Source organism: Eucyclogobius newberryi, unplaced genomic scaffold (genome assembly GCF_026437365.1).
Source record: "Eucyclogobius newberryi isolate DKJ021-1_F unplaced genomic scaffold, fEucNew1.0.hap1 SCAF_18, whole genome shotgun sequence".
Classification (NCBI taxonomy): Eukaryota; Metazoa; Chordata; class Actinopteri; order Gobiiformes; family Gobiidae; genus Eucyclogobius; species Eucyclogobius newberryi.
Window position 1 is genome coordinate 29812570 of NW_027315812.1, and position 17407 is coordinate 29829976.

At 44.4% G+C, this 17407-nt stretch overlaps 1 protein-coding gene across 1 annotated transcript in view; it reads left to right on the top strand.

Annotated features, from left to right (window-relative positions):
• Nucleotides 1–17407, top strand: part of sspo (SCO-spondin) — a 391282-nt gene that overhangs the window by 34821 nt on the left and 339054 nt on the right. The window contains exons 6-7 of the mRNA XM_072450444.1: nt 7869–7971; nt 8723–8881. Coding sequence (XP_072306545.1) covers nt 7869–7971; nt 8723–8881 — 262 coding nt within the window. The remainder of the gene's footprint in view (nt 1–7868; nt 7972–8722; nt 8882–17407) is intronic.

Sequence of the window (17407 nt, forward strand, 5' to 3'; positions counted from 1 at the left end):
CCACAAAGTTTGTGTGCTTGGCTCTGATTGGCTGCCGAGCCGTGGTCTGGAAAATGTCGAAGCTCCACGTTTGCCGAACCTCCACGGCCAAATGCCATGGCCAAATACCATGTAAAATACGCGATACGCCGCTCCTAAGTGGCGGAGTGTGATCCGCACGGCCGAGAGGCGCAGGCGGCGCGAGAGTATGGAAAGTCAATATGATACGAGAGGCGTGCAGGCGCCATTCTAGATCGCTGTGTAGTCGCCTCCGCGTTAAAAGCGCTGCTTTATTTTGTAAAAGCATAGAAAAAAGGTCGTGATAAACATATTGGCTTTCCATAGCCTTCCCGCGAGCACCGAAGGCACGGACGAACATTTTTTAAGCTCCCGGTTGGACGGGGTGTTTTCAAAGCCTAGCTAAAAGCCTGCCGCCCACCCATGACGTAGTCTCAGCGTGGAGACCATGGAATACAAACACAGGCCGAGGAAGGAAGGGAGAGGGGAGGGGATGGCGGGGAGAAGGAGGGAATAGTGATTCTGTGAGAAGCACCCATTCATCTGCAGATCCGAGGTGAAGGGGTGAGTCTGTACTCTCGCTTTTGCATGATATGGGACCTTTAATGATCGAGATGGCTATAGGTCAACGCTGAGCAGAAAGAGCAGAGAGTGTGAGACATTATGGTTTATTGAATTGTGCATTTGTTTAGCAGTCATTATAGTGGCATTGCCATGGGACTGGTGTCAGCCTGGAGTGACGGGAGAAGTGGCATCTGGTATTGCGCCTTGTGTGCTCTTGGAGATGGTTGGGGGTTGAAGAGACAGATCCAGCGTCCTCCATATAAGGGTCCAGCATGCACCAGTGTCAGTAAAACAGATGTTACTCGTTTGCAGCCCTGAACTGCTAAAGAGCAGCATATGAATGAACAATTTGGCCAGTGGTCAGTAATGTGCCACTCCGTGCGCTTTGGAGACCCATTTGGATACAATGGGTACTTAAAGGTGCCATAACATGCTTTTTGTCACGTTTCGTAGTCTATCCTAAGTGTATAATTGATAATAATAAGGGTTGTGCAACACCCTTAACATAATAGTTAAGAAATATCACCCAGACCTTGGACCCCCTCACCAACCCGGAAATGCAGACGGCTTGGTTTGATATTCACCCCCACCCTTGCGAAGAGCGATCTGGCTCCCCCGCCCAACCCGTGACGTAGTCTCAGCGAGAGCTTGTGTGCCCCGCCCAACCCGTGACGTAGTCTCAGCGAGAGCTTGTGTGCCCCGCCCACCCGTGACGTAGTCTCAGCATGTGTCCCCCATAGCTGTCAGCTCCGCCGTGCGAGTGAGTGAGAAACGATAGAACAGGTATTAATTCTACAGCGTGCGCAGAACAGATATATCTATAGATCTATGTATATATATATATATATATATATATATATATATATATATATATATATATATATATATATATAAGTCTTATGTCCTTCGCGCTCTTATTTCCTGTTTTTTCGGTATCGGATAGAACTTCTCTCCGTTTATTTTCCCGGTTGCTGCATCAACTGCCACATATCACCATTGTGATAACAGTAAAGAGTGCGATATCATTAAGGAAGTTTTGGGCCTCTTTGAACCGTGTTTCGTCGTAAATCAAAGCAGAATGGGCTTGTAGAGAGACACGGGAGTCTGGAGCAGCGCGGAGCCGGGGGGAAGGGGGCGGGAGGCGGCAGGCAGAGGATGGAGGGGGAGGGGGGATGGTGACGCGTGCTTGCCCTTATGACGCGGTCTTGCACCCACCGCCCGTCAGTTTGGAGATTCGCGGAAAGGAGATAGTCTGTAATATAGCTAAAAACTGCGGGAATCAATCAAAAAAAACACTCTGGGTACATATATGAAGCACAAATAGTAATGTAAGAAGGTTAACAGCTCTGAAAAGTCGATTTTGCATGTTATGGGACCTTTAAACCACACTCTCCAGGTACTCCAGACGCTCTGCTGCGTTTGGTCAGATGATGCGCACGTGCGTTCTCGGGAGTGTGACATAAAAACTCGGGAGCACGACTTTCTAACACAAGAGCTCGACTTACTTACTCAGGAGCTTAAGAAATTCTGCTCATTTTATAATTTTGCTAATGTCACTTTATCGGCTCCGTAGGATGGTCCCCCACATAATGCTAACAAACTTTAATAAACATACCCGCATGTGTCATGTTTGAATTCTTTAATCGATATCAATTTTGAATGCCACGCTCTTTCATAAATGGGAGGACATGATTATGATGATTATAATATTTGTACTAGTAGAAATCCCTACATCAATATCAGTAAACGTGTATTTCTCACAAACATCTCCAGGGTCACTTTTTGATTACAAGGTGGAAAGTGAATCAGATCCAGATTTTGTCTACAGGATCTGAACTCTTTGAAAAGCAGAATGTTAAATCTGATTAGTTTTACAAATGTATTTACGGCTTAATTTATGACAAAAATAAACTCCAAAAGCTACATTTCTGGCACATTGCCATTCATTACAGCAGTTTCTTCCCTGCCATAATGGCAGCCTCCTCAAAATTAGTTATGTGGGTGAAAGAGCTCTATAACATTGCCCACAAATCAATCTTAAGTTGAAGTGAAGTACAAAAATTAACCGTAAGTTACTTTAGAGCAGGGGTGTCAAACTCATTTTGGGCCGCGGGCCGAATTTCGACGCTCAGGCTGGGTCGCGGGCAGAACATAACGTAAAACATAAAACAATACAAAAAATGTAAGAAATAAATAGCTTTATATAGCCTACGCTGTTTTTGAAGCAACTACTGGATCGATTAAAATAAATTACAAACACGTTTGTTCTCATAAACTGAAATGTATTAATATATTGTATTTAACTTTATAACAAAATAAACTTCTCAAGATCTAAAAAATCTTTTAAATGTACTAACATTTCATAACATTTCCACATCTGTGTAGTTATCTGTACACCTGAACTGACTCACCACAAAATACAAACAAACGTGGGAGCTATTAAGTAAGGAGGTTAAGTTACGCCTCTGGCCTTGAAAATATAGAATAAGTGCATGAGCCACAGTGTTCCATCAAACCAAACTCTTTTGTCAAATCGTGGGCCAAATATTATGTACAAAATAAAACAAGAAAACAAATAAGAAATAAATGGCTTTTTTACAGCCTAGTAATAGATGTGGAGAGTTTAGCACAAATCTGCAGCAGGTGAAAGAAAGACTGAGTCCGTATTCATGCAGCAGGGACAGGGACTTTTGATTTGATTTCTGATGTGAAATGTTCATATCACAGACGTGTTTCTGCTCAAACTCAATATGAGCTCGCTATTTTCATAGTTTAAAGGTCCCATAACATGCTAAATCGACTTTTCAGAGCTTTTAACCTTCTTACTTTACCTTACTTCTTATTTGTGCTTCATATATGTACCCAGAGTGTTTTTTTATTGATTCCCGCAGTGTTTAGCTATATTACAGACTATCTCCTTTCCTCGAATCTCCAAACTGACGGGCGGTGGGGCAAGACCGCGTCATAAGGGCAGGCACGCGTCACCATCCCCCCTCTCCACCCCCCTCCCCTCCTGCCTGCCGCCTCCCGCCCCCTTCCCCCCGGCTCCGCACTGCTCGTGTCTCCCTACAAGCCCATTCCGGAGTTTTTCTGCTTCGATTTACGACGAAACACGGTTCAAAGAGGCCCAAAACTTCATTAATGATATCGCACTCTTTACTATTATCACAATGGTGAAGGTTTATGTGGCACTTGATGCAGCAACCGGGAAAATAAACAGAGAGAAGTTCTATCCGATACCGAAAAGCCAGGAAATAAGAGCGCGATGGACATAAGACTTTTATATATATACATATATATAGATATATCTGTTCTGCGCACGCTGTAGAATAAACACCAGATTTATTTAGGCTCAAAGTAGTGTTGATCTGAAGTTCTAGCGTTTCTCACTCATTCGCGCGGCAGGAGCAGCGCAGCGCGGAGCAGACAACTGTGGGGCTACGTCACGGGTGGGCGGGGCACACACGCGCTCTGAGACTACGTCACGGGTTGGGCGGGGGAGCCAGATCGCTCTTCACAAGGGTGGGGACGAATATCAAACCAAGCCGTTTGCATTTCCGGGTTGGTGAGGGGGTCCAAGGTCTGGGTGATATTTCTTAACTATTATGTTAAGGGTGTTGCACAACACTTATTATTATCAATTATACACTTAGGATAGACTACGAAACGTGACAAAAAGCATGTTATGGCACCTTTAAGTTGATCTTAGGCCACAGTTATTTTATTACTTGGTTTACAGATCCGCTGCACTCAGATTATTGATTTCTACAATATAAATAAAATAAATTATTATATATATTTTTTTATAAAGTACAAAATAGCATTAAATGAAATATAAAAAGCGGTATTAAGTCAAAAGATAAGAGTGCGTGAAGCAATTTTTCGTCAAAATCCTGCGTGAGTCTGGAATGAAGCGGCTCCGTCCCTGCGCGCGGCCCAGGGAGAGCGCCCGTTTCCTTGTCTGCTAGGCAAATCCTTTATATCGCAAATACACATTTTAAACCCTTTTACCACATTTTCTCCAGCGCGTTTTGCCGTGACTAAGAGTGCTCACTTAGATTGTTCTACCAATGCAAAACATGCTAAATTTACTGTTACACGCTCCTGCGCATCGCGTCTCCCCCCTCCACCCCTGTGGTGCATTTTGGGTAAACAAAGAAGAAAAAATCTTTTGAAATTTTGAAATTATATTTTTATTTATATTTCGCCCGCCTGTTCAATATATTTCATTTAAAAATCCATAAACCAAGTCATAAAATAACTGTGGCCTTAGTGACAAATTATTCATGTAGTGACTCAAATGAGGTCATTGTGTTTTTGCTTTCACAGTCACATTAGTGTGGATAATGTTCATACTTTGTTACACTCTGACCTGTGTTTTTACCAGCGACTGCTGATCTGTCCAGGTTTGTAGAGGGTCTTTTCTTCACAGAGCAATTTTCTTGTTAGCTCCACATTAGCTCCACTTTTAGCACAGCTCTAACATCCACAAAACCGTCTCCTTTCTTTTTTTCTTCCACATGTTTCCCAAACCAGACGTCTCTTTCCTCGCTCAGACCTCTGCTCTGAGGTGCGTAAGTGCTGTAAAGTGCGCAAACGTGCGTCTTGTAACTACGGTTCTATGAACGAAAAATAAATAAATAAGCTATGAATTCGAAATGTTCGGCGGGCCGGATTAAAACGTTTGGTGGCCCGCGGGCCGGATGTTTGACACCCCTGCTTAAAGCAAGGTGAGGAGCTCTGGTTTACATTAACAAATTGGTACCTATCTGATAAATAAGATTTAAACCAGCTGACGGCTGTTCCTCTGACACCTACACCACATTCTTACCTCTGCAGTAGAATGTTGTGGTCGATGGTCTCAAACACTGTGCTGAGGTCCAACAGGACCAGGATTGAGACCAGTCCATCAGCAGCAAACAAACAAATCATTTGTGACTTTAACTAGTGCAGTTTCAGTGCTGTGGTGGGCTCTGAACCCAGACTGGAAAACTTCAAATAAGTTATTTTCCCCGTAGATGGCGACAGAGCTGTTTAACTACAACTTTTTCAAGAATTTTAGAGACAAAGGGAAATAGGCCTGTAGTTTGCCAATTGGTCAGGATCTAGGTTAGGCTTTTTCAAAAGCGGTTTAATGACTGCATGTTTGAAGGACTGTGGAACATAACCACTTTCTAGTGAGGTATTTATTATATTAAGAATAGAGTCTATAATTAGCAGGAGAATATCTTTGAGGAGTCTGCTTTGGTGTGTGGGAGAACTTGCAAAGTCATAGGGTGTTCAAATACTTACTTTCCTCACTGTATATGTGTATGTATATTTATGTATATAAATGTATGTATTATGTTATAATAAATGAGCAGAAATTGAAAAAAAAAAAAAAAAAAACATCAGAAAGGTGAGGGTGTCCAATAATATTATAGTGTGATATTAGTCCAAATACTGAAGTGTTATTCATTCACGCACACACACACATACACACCTACACACACGGGAGGGGGAGGTGGGGGAGAGGGAGAGACGCAGACACTCTGGCTTCGGCCATTGCAAATTTTCTAGTCAATGTTATTGATTAAAGAATTGGATTAATATTTCTAAACATGTCACACAGTTATTGGTGAGACAGTGGGTACATTTATTTAGTATATTTTATGAGTTATGTGGGGCACCAGCCTCAATGTTAAGGCAAATACCAATTATCAAATATCCAAATGAATTAATTTGATCAATAATTACTAGTTAGTTAATCTGAAGGTTTGTAGCCGTGTAACAATGATATTGACTAGTACTGGAAATAAATTACCCGTATTTTCCGGACTATAAGTCGCACCAGCCAAAAAATGCATAATAGAGAAGCAAAAAACATATAGAAGTTGCACTGGAGTATGAAATAAGGTTGCAAGTGTGAAAATAACAAATAATATCACATAAGTCACTACGAGTATGAGTATAAAAGTATAAGTATAAGTTGCACGCGGGCCAAAGCTATGAAAAAAGGTGCGACTTATAGTCCGGAAAAAAAATGCGTTTTGTGAAGATTTATTGACCAAACATTTAAACAGACAGCATTTGATTATTGTTTTAATATGCTAAAGAGGTCCTAGGTGAAAGAACAAGCCTTGACTGTGTTGTACGTTGTTTCTGAAGTTGAGGCTAAGAGGTTTGTTGTTTAACTGTGAAACGTGTGTCTATATACTTCCAGAAGCTGGAACTGTGTGGTCCAGAAGCAGGAACTGTGTGATCCAGCCAAAAGTGGTCCATGTTGGTGGAGCTGACGCCTCCAGGGTTTAGCTCTACAGGGAAGGACATTGGCAACTTAGATCGGCTCCAACAGCGTCAGGCTAAAAACAACATTAAATTCTTGCTTTCTTGATAGCAGTGAGCAATGGTCTTGAAGAGAGGGTCTTGAATGTGCAAGGTTATCACAGATCAAGGCTGAGTAAAACGTTTTGGCTGGAGAATGCAAAAAGGGTCCTTCGTTTTAATTTTGCGTGTTGCAGTTTTTAAGAGGGATCACATCTTAAGACGGTGCCCAGAATTATGAAGGAGGGACCAAAGGTTGTCTTCTTTGGTTTTCTCAAAAGTTTGTTTGTTTCTAAAGACAAGATCAGCGGGGGTCTCTCTGCCTCTCTCCTACCTTCTCCTTCAAGGTTCTCGCTGGAATTGGTCACTCCAACTCTTCCTGTCTCCGACCCTAACTGACTCCTTGGAGATTGGTTTGGCTTGTGTTTTAAGGCAGTGCCCTGGAGTTCAGTAACAATGCTTAACTAATCAGCACACATTTACTGAGTCAGTACTACAGAGTGAGTACTGATCAGAGGAAGTGGATAATTAATTTTCCATTATGTAACGCAGTATAGGATACATTACCAAATTACACAGACAAAAGAGCATTAATTCACAAGACATTTACATGACAATGAAGGAAATATTGACATTACTAACAATCTATCCCGTAAAGTCTAGATAAGATTGTTCAGTCAAGCAGATAAGTCTCTGTATATTGATGTTCATCCTGAGGGGAAGAAATGGCTCTTATGAGTCCATATTGATGCAGTTTAAAAATTCTTGAATTCTTGAAACAACCCAGATCCACTTCTAAACAACAGCGTCTGTCTATTTAGAAGATAATTAGATTGTTCACGAAGAGCCACTAAAATGTCAGACATACCATTTAAATTTGCAATATTATTTTGTCATTTAGTAATGTCTTGGGGTTATTATAGAGTTAGTTATTTTTTGTCATATTAATCTAACTACTGAGCATCTAATCTAACATAAACTAAGCCTAGTTTTTCTGTCTACAGTCTCTAAAGATGATGCTGGGTCTGGATTTAGTGACCATTCACCAGAGAAACCTCACCCTGAACAGCGTCCATGTGGCACAAGGGGAGCCCGTCTTCCAGAATGGTAAACTCCTTTTATTTTTAAAATGCTATGATACTGCTATTATACTGATTTACTGGGATTTAAATGGCCTTGCTTACTTTACAGTAAACCAGTGGCGTACGGTACCTTTTATGGATGGGCAAGCAGACCTGGGGTGTTCATCAATATTTAGTGGATGATAGAAAAGTGAAAAATAAGGGTGGGAAATGGAAATGTTGGGCTTTGAACCTGGGTCTCCCACATTTAGGGTTAGGGTTAGAAATGAAATTTCCCCATGTGTGGACAATAAAGGAATATCTTATCTTATCTTATGAAGGGTGATTGCCTATCCTCCTGGGCTAAACTGTCACACTGAAACTTGATTTCAAAATAAGGTGCCTCGACTAATTAATTACACACATTAGCGTTCTATGTTGGGAGTGTCTACAGAGCCGCGGCCGAAACTGCATGGGTTATTTGTGCCGCGGCTCCTGAAACTGCTGGGCTATTTGACCGCGTTAGACCGCGCCGGGTTAGGGTTAAGGTTAGGTTTAGGGTTAAAGTTAGGGTTAGGGTTAGCCATGAGGCTTTATGGCCGTGCCATGGCTCCTGAAACTGCTGGGTTATTTGACCGCCCCGCGGCTCTGCAGCCACGGCCTTCTATGTTACTGCCTGTATTTCTAACTAACATCTAATCATGCAAGCACATGTTTAAAAATCCAAAAAGTAAATCTCATCTGAGGATTTACAATCAGTTGTGTTAGCTGAATCTTGTCTTTTACTGTGTTGCCAGGTGTGAGTGTCCATTGGGTGGGGGACTTTGTGTTTGTGGAGAGTGGACTTGGGGTCCGGGTGAAGTTTGACCTGTCCAATACGGTGTACCTGACTGTGAGCAATGAGCACCTGGGCACCACCAGAGGGCTGTGCGGGCTCTACAACAACAACGCTGATGGTAAATGAAAAAATACTCTACTAGATTGAATAAATTGTTTAAAATCACATCAAGTGCAATTGATTTACAGAATAAGGACTAAAACTGGCTCATTTTAGGACAAAATTACTTTGAGTCTGAATGCAGCAGGCTATGTGACTTTAATGGGCACAACTCGTAGATTAAACCAGGTATTGAAAAGATCAATTTAATTAATTTATGATTTCATGGTTTTTGGTGCAACCTTTAATATAATCTGTCAGACTCACTTGACAAACTCAGAAGGCAGGATTTAGGATGCTCTGGTTGAGTCCATTTCTCTACAGAGGGGCCACTGCTGTGCCTGTGATGTAGCTCAGATTAGCAGAAAAACTGGAAATGTATCCCTGTTGTTTCGACAAAAATGCACTTTTGAGTGTTGGTGGATTACCCGAAAGCCCTGTGGCACGTGCCCAGCAAAGCCCCTTACTTCCCGGTGTCAAAGCAGCAAAAACATGACCAGATCAGTGGGTACTGCAGAGGCAGAGCCCGGAACGATGTAGGCTCTTGGTGGGAATTTATCCATCCATCCATCCATCTTCTGCTGCTTTATCCGGGGCCAGGTCGCGGGGGCAGCAGTCTGAGCAGGGACTCCCAAACTTCCTTCTCCCCAGACACTTCCTCTAACTCCTCCGGGGGTATCCCGAGGCGTTCCCAGGCCAGCCGGGAGACATAGTCTCTCCAGCGTGTCCTGGGTCTTCCCCGGGGCCTCTTCCCGGTGGGACATGCCTGAAACACCTCCCGAGGGAGGCGCCCAGGAGGCATCCGGAACAGATGCCCGAGCCACCTCAACTGGCTCCTCTCGACGTGGAGGAGCAGCGGCTCTACTCCGAGCTCCCCTCGTGTGGCCGAGCTCCTCACCTTATCTCTAAGGGAGCGCCCAGCCACACGGCGGAGGGAACTCATTTCGACCGCTTGTATCCGCGATCTTGTTCTTTCGGTCACTACCCAAAGCTCATGACCATAGGTGAGGTAGGAACGTAGACCGACCGGTAAATAGAGAGCTTTGCCTTTCGGCTCAGCTCCCTCTTTACCACAACGGTCCGAGGCAGCGACTGCATCACTGCAGCCGCTGCACCGATCCGCCTGTCGATCTCACGCTCCATCCTTCCCTCACTCGTGAACAAGACCCCGAGATACTTGAACTCCTCCACTTGGGGCAAGGACTCCCCACCCACCTGAAGAGGGCAAGCCACCTTTTTCCGGTCGAGAACCATGGCCTCGGATTTGGAGGTGCTGATTCTCATCCCAGCCGCTTCACACTCGGCTGCAAACCGTCCCAGTGCATGTTGCAGGTCCGGGTTTGATGGAGCCATCAGGACAACATCATCTGCAAACAGCAGAGATAGAATCCTGTGGACCCCAAACCGGACACCCTCCGACCCCTGACTGCGCCTAGAACTTCTGTCCATAAAAACTATGAACAGAACCGGTGACAAAGGGCAGCCCAGGTGGAGTCCAACATGCACTGGGAACAGGTCTGACTTACTGCTGGCAATGCGAACACAGCTCCTGCTCCGGTCATACAGGGACCGGACAGCCCTGAGCAAAGGACCCCGGACCCCGTACTCCCGGAGCACCCCCCAAAGGACACCCCGAGGGACACGGTCGAAAGCCTTCTCCAGATCCACAAAGCACATGTGGACTGGTTGGGCAAACTCCCATGAACCCTCGAGCACCCGATGGAGGGTATAGAGCTGGTCCAGTGTTCCACGACCGGGACGAAAACCACTCTGCTCCTCCTGAATCCGAGGTTCGACTACCGGTCGGATTCTCCTCTCCAGTACCTTGGAATAGACCTTACCCGGGAGGCTGAGGAGTCTGATCCCTCTGTAGTTGGAACACACCCTCCGGTCCCCCTTCTTGAACAGAGGGACCACCACCCCGGTCTGCCAGTCCAGAGGCACGGTCCCCGACCGCCACGCGATGTTGCAGAGACGTGTCAACCAAGACAGTCCTACAACATCCAGATACTTTAGGTACTCAGGGCGGATCTCATCCACCCCCGGAGCCCTGCCACCGAGGAGTTTGCGAACAACCTCAGTGACTTCAGCTTGGGTGATGGATGAGCCAGCCTCCGAGTCCCCGGTCTCTACTTCCTCTTCGGAAGACGTGACTGAGGGATTAAGGAGATCCTCAAAGTATTATTTCCACCGTTCGACGACATCCCCAGTCGAGGTCAGCAGGCCTCCACCCGCACCGTAAACGGTGTTGGTGAGACACTGCTTCCCCCTCCTGAGGCGCCGGACGGTTTGCCAGAATTTCTTTGGTGCCGACCGACAGTCCTCCTCCATGGCCTCCCTGAACTCCTCCCAGGCCCGGGTTTTTGCCTCTGCCACAGCACGAGCCGCGGCTCGCTTGGCCTGCCGATACCCGTCGAATGGCCTGATAGGCCTCCTTCTTCAGTCTGACGGCATCCCTTACTTCCGGTGTCCACCACCGGGTTCGGGGGTTGCCGCCACGACAGGCACCGGAGACCTTGCGACCACAACTCCGAGCAGCCGCATCAACAATGGAGGCGGAGAACATGGTCCACTCGGACTCAATGTCCCCAACCTCCCCCGGGACATGGGAGAAGCTCTCCCGGAGGTGCGAGTTGAATACCCTACTGACAGAGGGCTGTACTAGACGTTCCCAACAGACCCTCACAATGCGCTTGGGTCTGCCAAGTTTGTCCGGCTTCCTCCTCCGCCAGCGGATCCAACTCACCACCAGGTGGTGATCGGTTGACAACTCTGCCCCTCTCTTCACCCGAGTGTCCAAGACACGCGGCCGGAGGTCAGATGACACGACAACAAAGTCGATCATTGACCTCCGGCCTAGGGTGTCCTGGTGCCATGTGCACTGATGGACACCCTTGTGCTTGAACATGGTGTTCGTTATGGACAATCCGTGGCTAGCACAGAAGTCCAATAACTGAACACCACTCGGGTTCAGATCGGGGAAGCTGTTCTTCCCGATCACCCCCCTCCAGGTGGCACTGTCATTGCCCACGTGGGCGTTGAAGTCCCCCAGTAGAACAACGGAGACCCCGGTCGGTGCACTGTCCAGTACCCCTCCCAAGGACTCCAAGAAGGCCGGGTACTCTGCACTGCTGTTCGGCCCGTAGGCCGCCACCAACAGTGAGAGACCTGTCCCCCACCCGAAGCCGGAGGGACGCGACCCTCTCGTTCACTGGGGTAAACTCCAACACGTGGCGGCTGAGCTGAGAGGCTATAAGCAAGCCCACACCAGCCCGCCGCCTCTCCCCGCGGGCAACACCAGAGAAGTGGAGCGTCCAGCCCCTCTCGAGGAGATGGGTTCCAGAGCCCAAACTGTGCGTGGAGGTGAGGCCGACTATATCTAGTCGGTATCGCTCAACCTCCTGCACAAGCTCAGGCTCTTTCCCCCCCAGAGTTAGTCTCTGTGTCTGGAGATCTGGTCGCCGAGGCCCCTGCCGTCGACTGCCGCCCAGATCTCTCTGCACCGGCCCCTTATGGATCCTCCTGCGGGTGGTGGGCCCACGGGCCCCACGTCGCTCTTTCGTGGGGTAAGACCCGGCCACCAGGCGCTCACCATGGAGCACCCATCCCAGGCCTGGCTCCAGGATGGGGCCCCGGTGACGCCGATCCGGGCGACGTAAACTGCCTTGTTCTTGTAGTCATCATAAGAGGCTTCTGAACCGATCTTTGTCTGACCCGTCACCTAGGACCTGTTTGCCTTGGGAGACCCTACCAGGGGCTTGAAGCCCCCAACAACATAGCTCCAGGGATCATTCGGGCACTCAAACCCCTCCACCACGTTAAGGTGTCGGTTCAAGGAGAGGTGGGAATTCAATTCAATTTAATTTTGTAACGCTCAAAATCACAACACTAGTTGCTGTGTGTGCTGAGGTCTTGTTTTTGCCGATGGTATTACTTGTGTACTTTAATTGGTGAGAAATAACTCTCACAGGACTCCGATGTCAAAAATAGGTAACAAAGTTTAATCCAGTTTTGTAACACTTCTTACAGGAGTAATCAAATACAGCTATTCTCAAAAAATAGAATAGTCTCCTGCGCTCCTTGCTTTGCTGTTCCTTGTACGCCCCCTTAGCGCTATCTCTCTTAAAGTGACAGTAACATATTTACGTCAGAGTAGGCAAAAGACTACAAATAAATTCTACAAATAAACAAATGTAATCAAATGAATTTATCTCATTTAAACAACCAAATAATTTATCCGAGAAACATAAAATTACACATTTATAACAAAATATCAACACTGTGTAGATTTTCATACATCATCATTCATATAAATTAAACTTTGCTCTTACAGTTGCCTCAGAGGTTACAGTGAAAAACAGATTCAACAATGTTCATAGGCACTTGGCAGTGTCCCAAGCTCCCCTGTTTTTAGACCCTCCTCGGCCAGGAAAAACAACAAAACCTCTTGGGGATAAAAGTAGAAACCTGGAGGAGTTCCATAGTGAAGGAGAGATCCGACTCCCTCAGATGGACAGGCGAATGCGAGATAGACCGTGGAGCTGGACCCACTCAGGAGGAGATCCAGTTCTTCGAGGCAGGGGAAGAACCATTCAAATGGAGTGGAGACCGTTTCTCCAGGGAGTTGAGGAGCATCTGGGTCCACAGGTCATCGATGTGCCTCTCGGGAGTGGGAAAAGAAGAAGAAAAGGCAATGAACAGATTGCATGTGAAATTCAATATTAAATATTGTTTGATCGAATAAGTAATCAAAAACAGAGGATAGTGCGATACTTCCCCCAGCTTTGTTGCTCCTAGGGCTGTGAAACTGTAGGTTTTTATTTCTGTTCCTAACTGGCCTGACCATAAGCGATTTCAAAGAGGAACGTTTTAAGCCTGGTCTTAAATGAAGATACTGTGTTGGCCTCTTTAACACAGGCAGGGAGTTGATTCCATAGCACAGGAGCACTCTACCTCCTACTGTGCTTTATGAGACTCTTGGGACCACCAGAAGGCCATCATTTTGAGAGCGAAGATCTCTGTTTGGATGATATGGTACTATGGCATCTTTGAGGTAGGATGGGGCCATGTCATTTATGGCTTTGTAGGTCAGGAATAGGATTTTAAATTAATCATTTATTTTATTATTTTATTTAACTCGACAGGGAGCCAGTGAAGAGACTCGAGCATGTGCTTTAACTGAGAGCTCCTGGTCAAATAATACTCCAAGGTTTCTCACAGTAGAACTGGAGGCAACACTGACATTGTCCAGTGTGACTATCTGCTCAGATAAGGCGTCTCAAAGACATTTAGGGCCTAGTACAATGACCTTGTTTTTTTCAGGATTAAGAGGCAGATAATTAGTCTAGGTTTTTATATCCTTCACACAAGCACTAAGTCTGTCTTCTTGATCAGTCTGAATAGCAGAGGAAGTTAATGCCATGCTTTCTGAGCACTGAACCCTGTGGCATACCATAAATTACTTTAGAACAAGGTGAGGAGCTCTGGTTTACATTAATAAATTGGTACCTATCAGATAAATAGGATTAAACCAGCTGAGGGCTGTTCCTCAGACACCTACATCACATTCTAACCTCTGCAGTAGAATGTTGTGGTCGATCGTGCCAAACTCTGCATTGAGGTCCAACAGAACCAGGATTGAGACCAGTCCATTGTCAGCAGCTGCTAATAATTCATAATAACATCATTTGTGACTTTAACTAGTGCGGTTTCAGGTCTGTGGTGGGCTCTGAACCCTGACTGGAAAACTTCAAATAAGTTCTTGTCTCGTAGATGGGACTCTTTCAAGGATTTTTGAGACAAAGGGAAGATTTGAAATGAGTATCTAGTTTACCAATAGGTCAGGATCTAGGTTGGCCTTTTTCAAAAGCGGTTTAATGACTGGGAAGTGGTTTGATAAAGTCTGTGAATGGCCAAAGTTTAGACAACTCTGAGCTAGATACCTGCATATTTTTATTTTTACGCAGACAAGCTCATTTACAAATTGCGCTGCGGTCACGCCACCCGCATCGCACTCAGCTTCATTCATAAAGTTTCACCTACGTTGTATTAGGCTTGTTTAAGCAGAGAAAGACGGTGAAGGCACCTGAAGGCGGACGGCCCAACAACACCTGTGTGCCAGCAACAACACCTGTGTGCCAGCAACGACACCTGTGCGCCAGCCCCTGTAATACATTGCAGAAAAACTGAAAATTGACTGAGGTCTTGTCCTTAAATGCCTTTTAAAACAAGGCTGAAAAGAGACTTGGAGACTTCCTCAATAATGTATAATTGTTTCCTATAACCTATTGCTATTTTTATGTTTATTTGTATGCTCTTATTGTGTTAAACATTGCTGCCTCTTGGCCAGGACTCCCTTGAAAAATGTATTGATCTCAATGTAACTCTCATGGTAAATAATGGTTAAGTGCAGCCATTGAGAAGCAACTGTAGCACCTTGAGGGACTACATACCGTATTTTCCGGACTACAAGTCGCACCAACCAAAAAATGCATAATAGAGAAGAAAAAAACATATATAAGTTGCACTGGAGTATGAAATGCAGTTGCAAGTGTGAAAATAACAAATAATATCACATATAAGTTGCTCCGGAGTATAAGTATAAGTTTATAAGTATAAGTCGCACCCCGGCCAAAACTATGAAAAAAGGTGAGACTTATAGTCCGGAAAATACGGTAGTCCAAATGCAGGCTGGGAAAGGCAGTGCTATGTAACAAATGAGAAGACAGACAGCTGATTGGACCATATCTGTTTTGATCAGAAACGTGACGCTCTTCAATTCAGTCCCATTCCTCCTTCTCCTCATCTCATCTGTCTACTTTTCCATCACACATGGTCCAAATTAGATGAAAAAAGCTATAGTACAATATAGACAGCATAATTTATGTATGATCTTGGAGTGCTAAAAGTCATTTTCACCATAGATCATTACCAAGCTTAAATGTTTCTTAATGATTAATCATTTACAAAAAATAAACAAATAATTTACAAATATTTTAACACTATTTTTGAATCATGAACCAAAATTAACTGATGATCGACATGATAAGGCATATACAAGCTCAAGACAGCGGAGATGATTGAGAGTCATCGTTGTCTTCAGGAGAGTCACAGCCTCCCAGCCACCTCTCGTCCTAACAGACTTCCCCTTAGTTACAGGTTATCTGACATATGTTAGGTTGTTTTTCTCGGTTCTCTTTAAATAGGCCTTTCTTTATTAATATTTGGAGGGGTCAATTATTTCTTTTGGAGGAGTAGTTGTTTTTTTTTGTATGAGTGGGACTCAAAGTTAGTTTTCTTTTTGAAAGACATATGTTAGACAAGGTAGGTGTGCTGTGCTTTTATCACAGCGAGTGTGATCTTTGTGGGTAGATTTTTGTTTTTCTTGTTTTTATTTCGTCATCATTAGTTGCATTTCGTTGGTTTATATTACATGGTATTGGAGATGTTTTATTAAATTTTAACTCAAATTGCACTGATTATTGTGTCACGTTATTTTACTTTGCCCAATGAGTAACTTAAATATTGTTAGTTGGAATGTCAAGGGCTTGAAGCATCCAGTTTAGCGTAAGAAGGTCAGTACACATCTTAACCTGTTACCATCCACCTATTTCGCCCTGTGCACAATGGTTGGACATACCCAAATGGCATTGCTTATTAAAAGAGGATCTTACAGCCCACATGCAAGTGTGATGCATCATTAGAAAGCTTAGGCCTTCTAGTTTCTGTAGATGTGCATATGAACACTTTCAGAGCTTCAGAGCCTACACTACAAAAGCCCATACATAAACAAAACATCCTTTTTTTCTCGCTTGAATATTGTCAATTTGTAATGGTCCTGAGCATGACATACTTCATTGTGTGCTTATGCTGTTCACTGTACATGCTGTTTATCTTGTTGACAACAACTGTGTAAAGTTTCAGATATCTAGGAACAGGCATTTCTTGGTGCTGTTGACCTTTTTGTATCAAAAAGTATATTCGGAACAAGTGATCCAAATATGTGCCAACTGTGCCAAACTGTTTTTTTATTCCTCTATGATCATAAAACATACATTTTGATGTTTTGTGGGCCACTAATACCTATTATAACTGCTAAAAACAATGTATGTGAAAATGTGTAAATATGAGTTTACCCATGAATTTCCCATATAGAGGTTAAAAAAAAAAAAATATATATATATATATATATATATATATATATATATATATATATATATATATATATATTGTTGTGTATTGGTATAATAATACATATATCTAACAAAATGCGCGTCCAAAAGACTAATAAAATCAGAAAACGTTATGCGCAAAATCTAGTTGCCTCCTGCCGAGAAATCTGGCGCTTTACAGCCTTACGCACGAGAATACAGAGGATTCTGTGTGTGGGACCCCTAAGTCCCGCCCCGCATTCTAAAGCTATTCTTATTGGCTAGAGTAATATGTCAATCAAAGTCTGCTACGTGACCGCATGTTAGCATTACGTGGCTAAAAACAACATGGATGCTCGCGTCAGAAGCGGCACTTTTTTTTTGCGGCGGCTGTA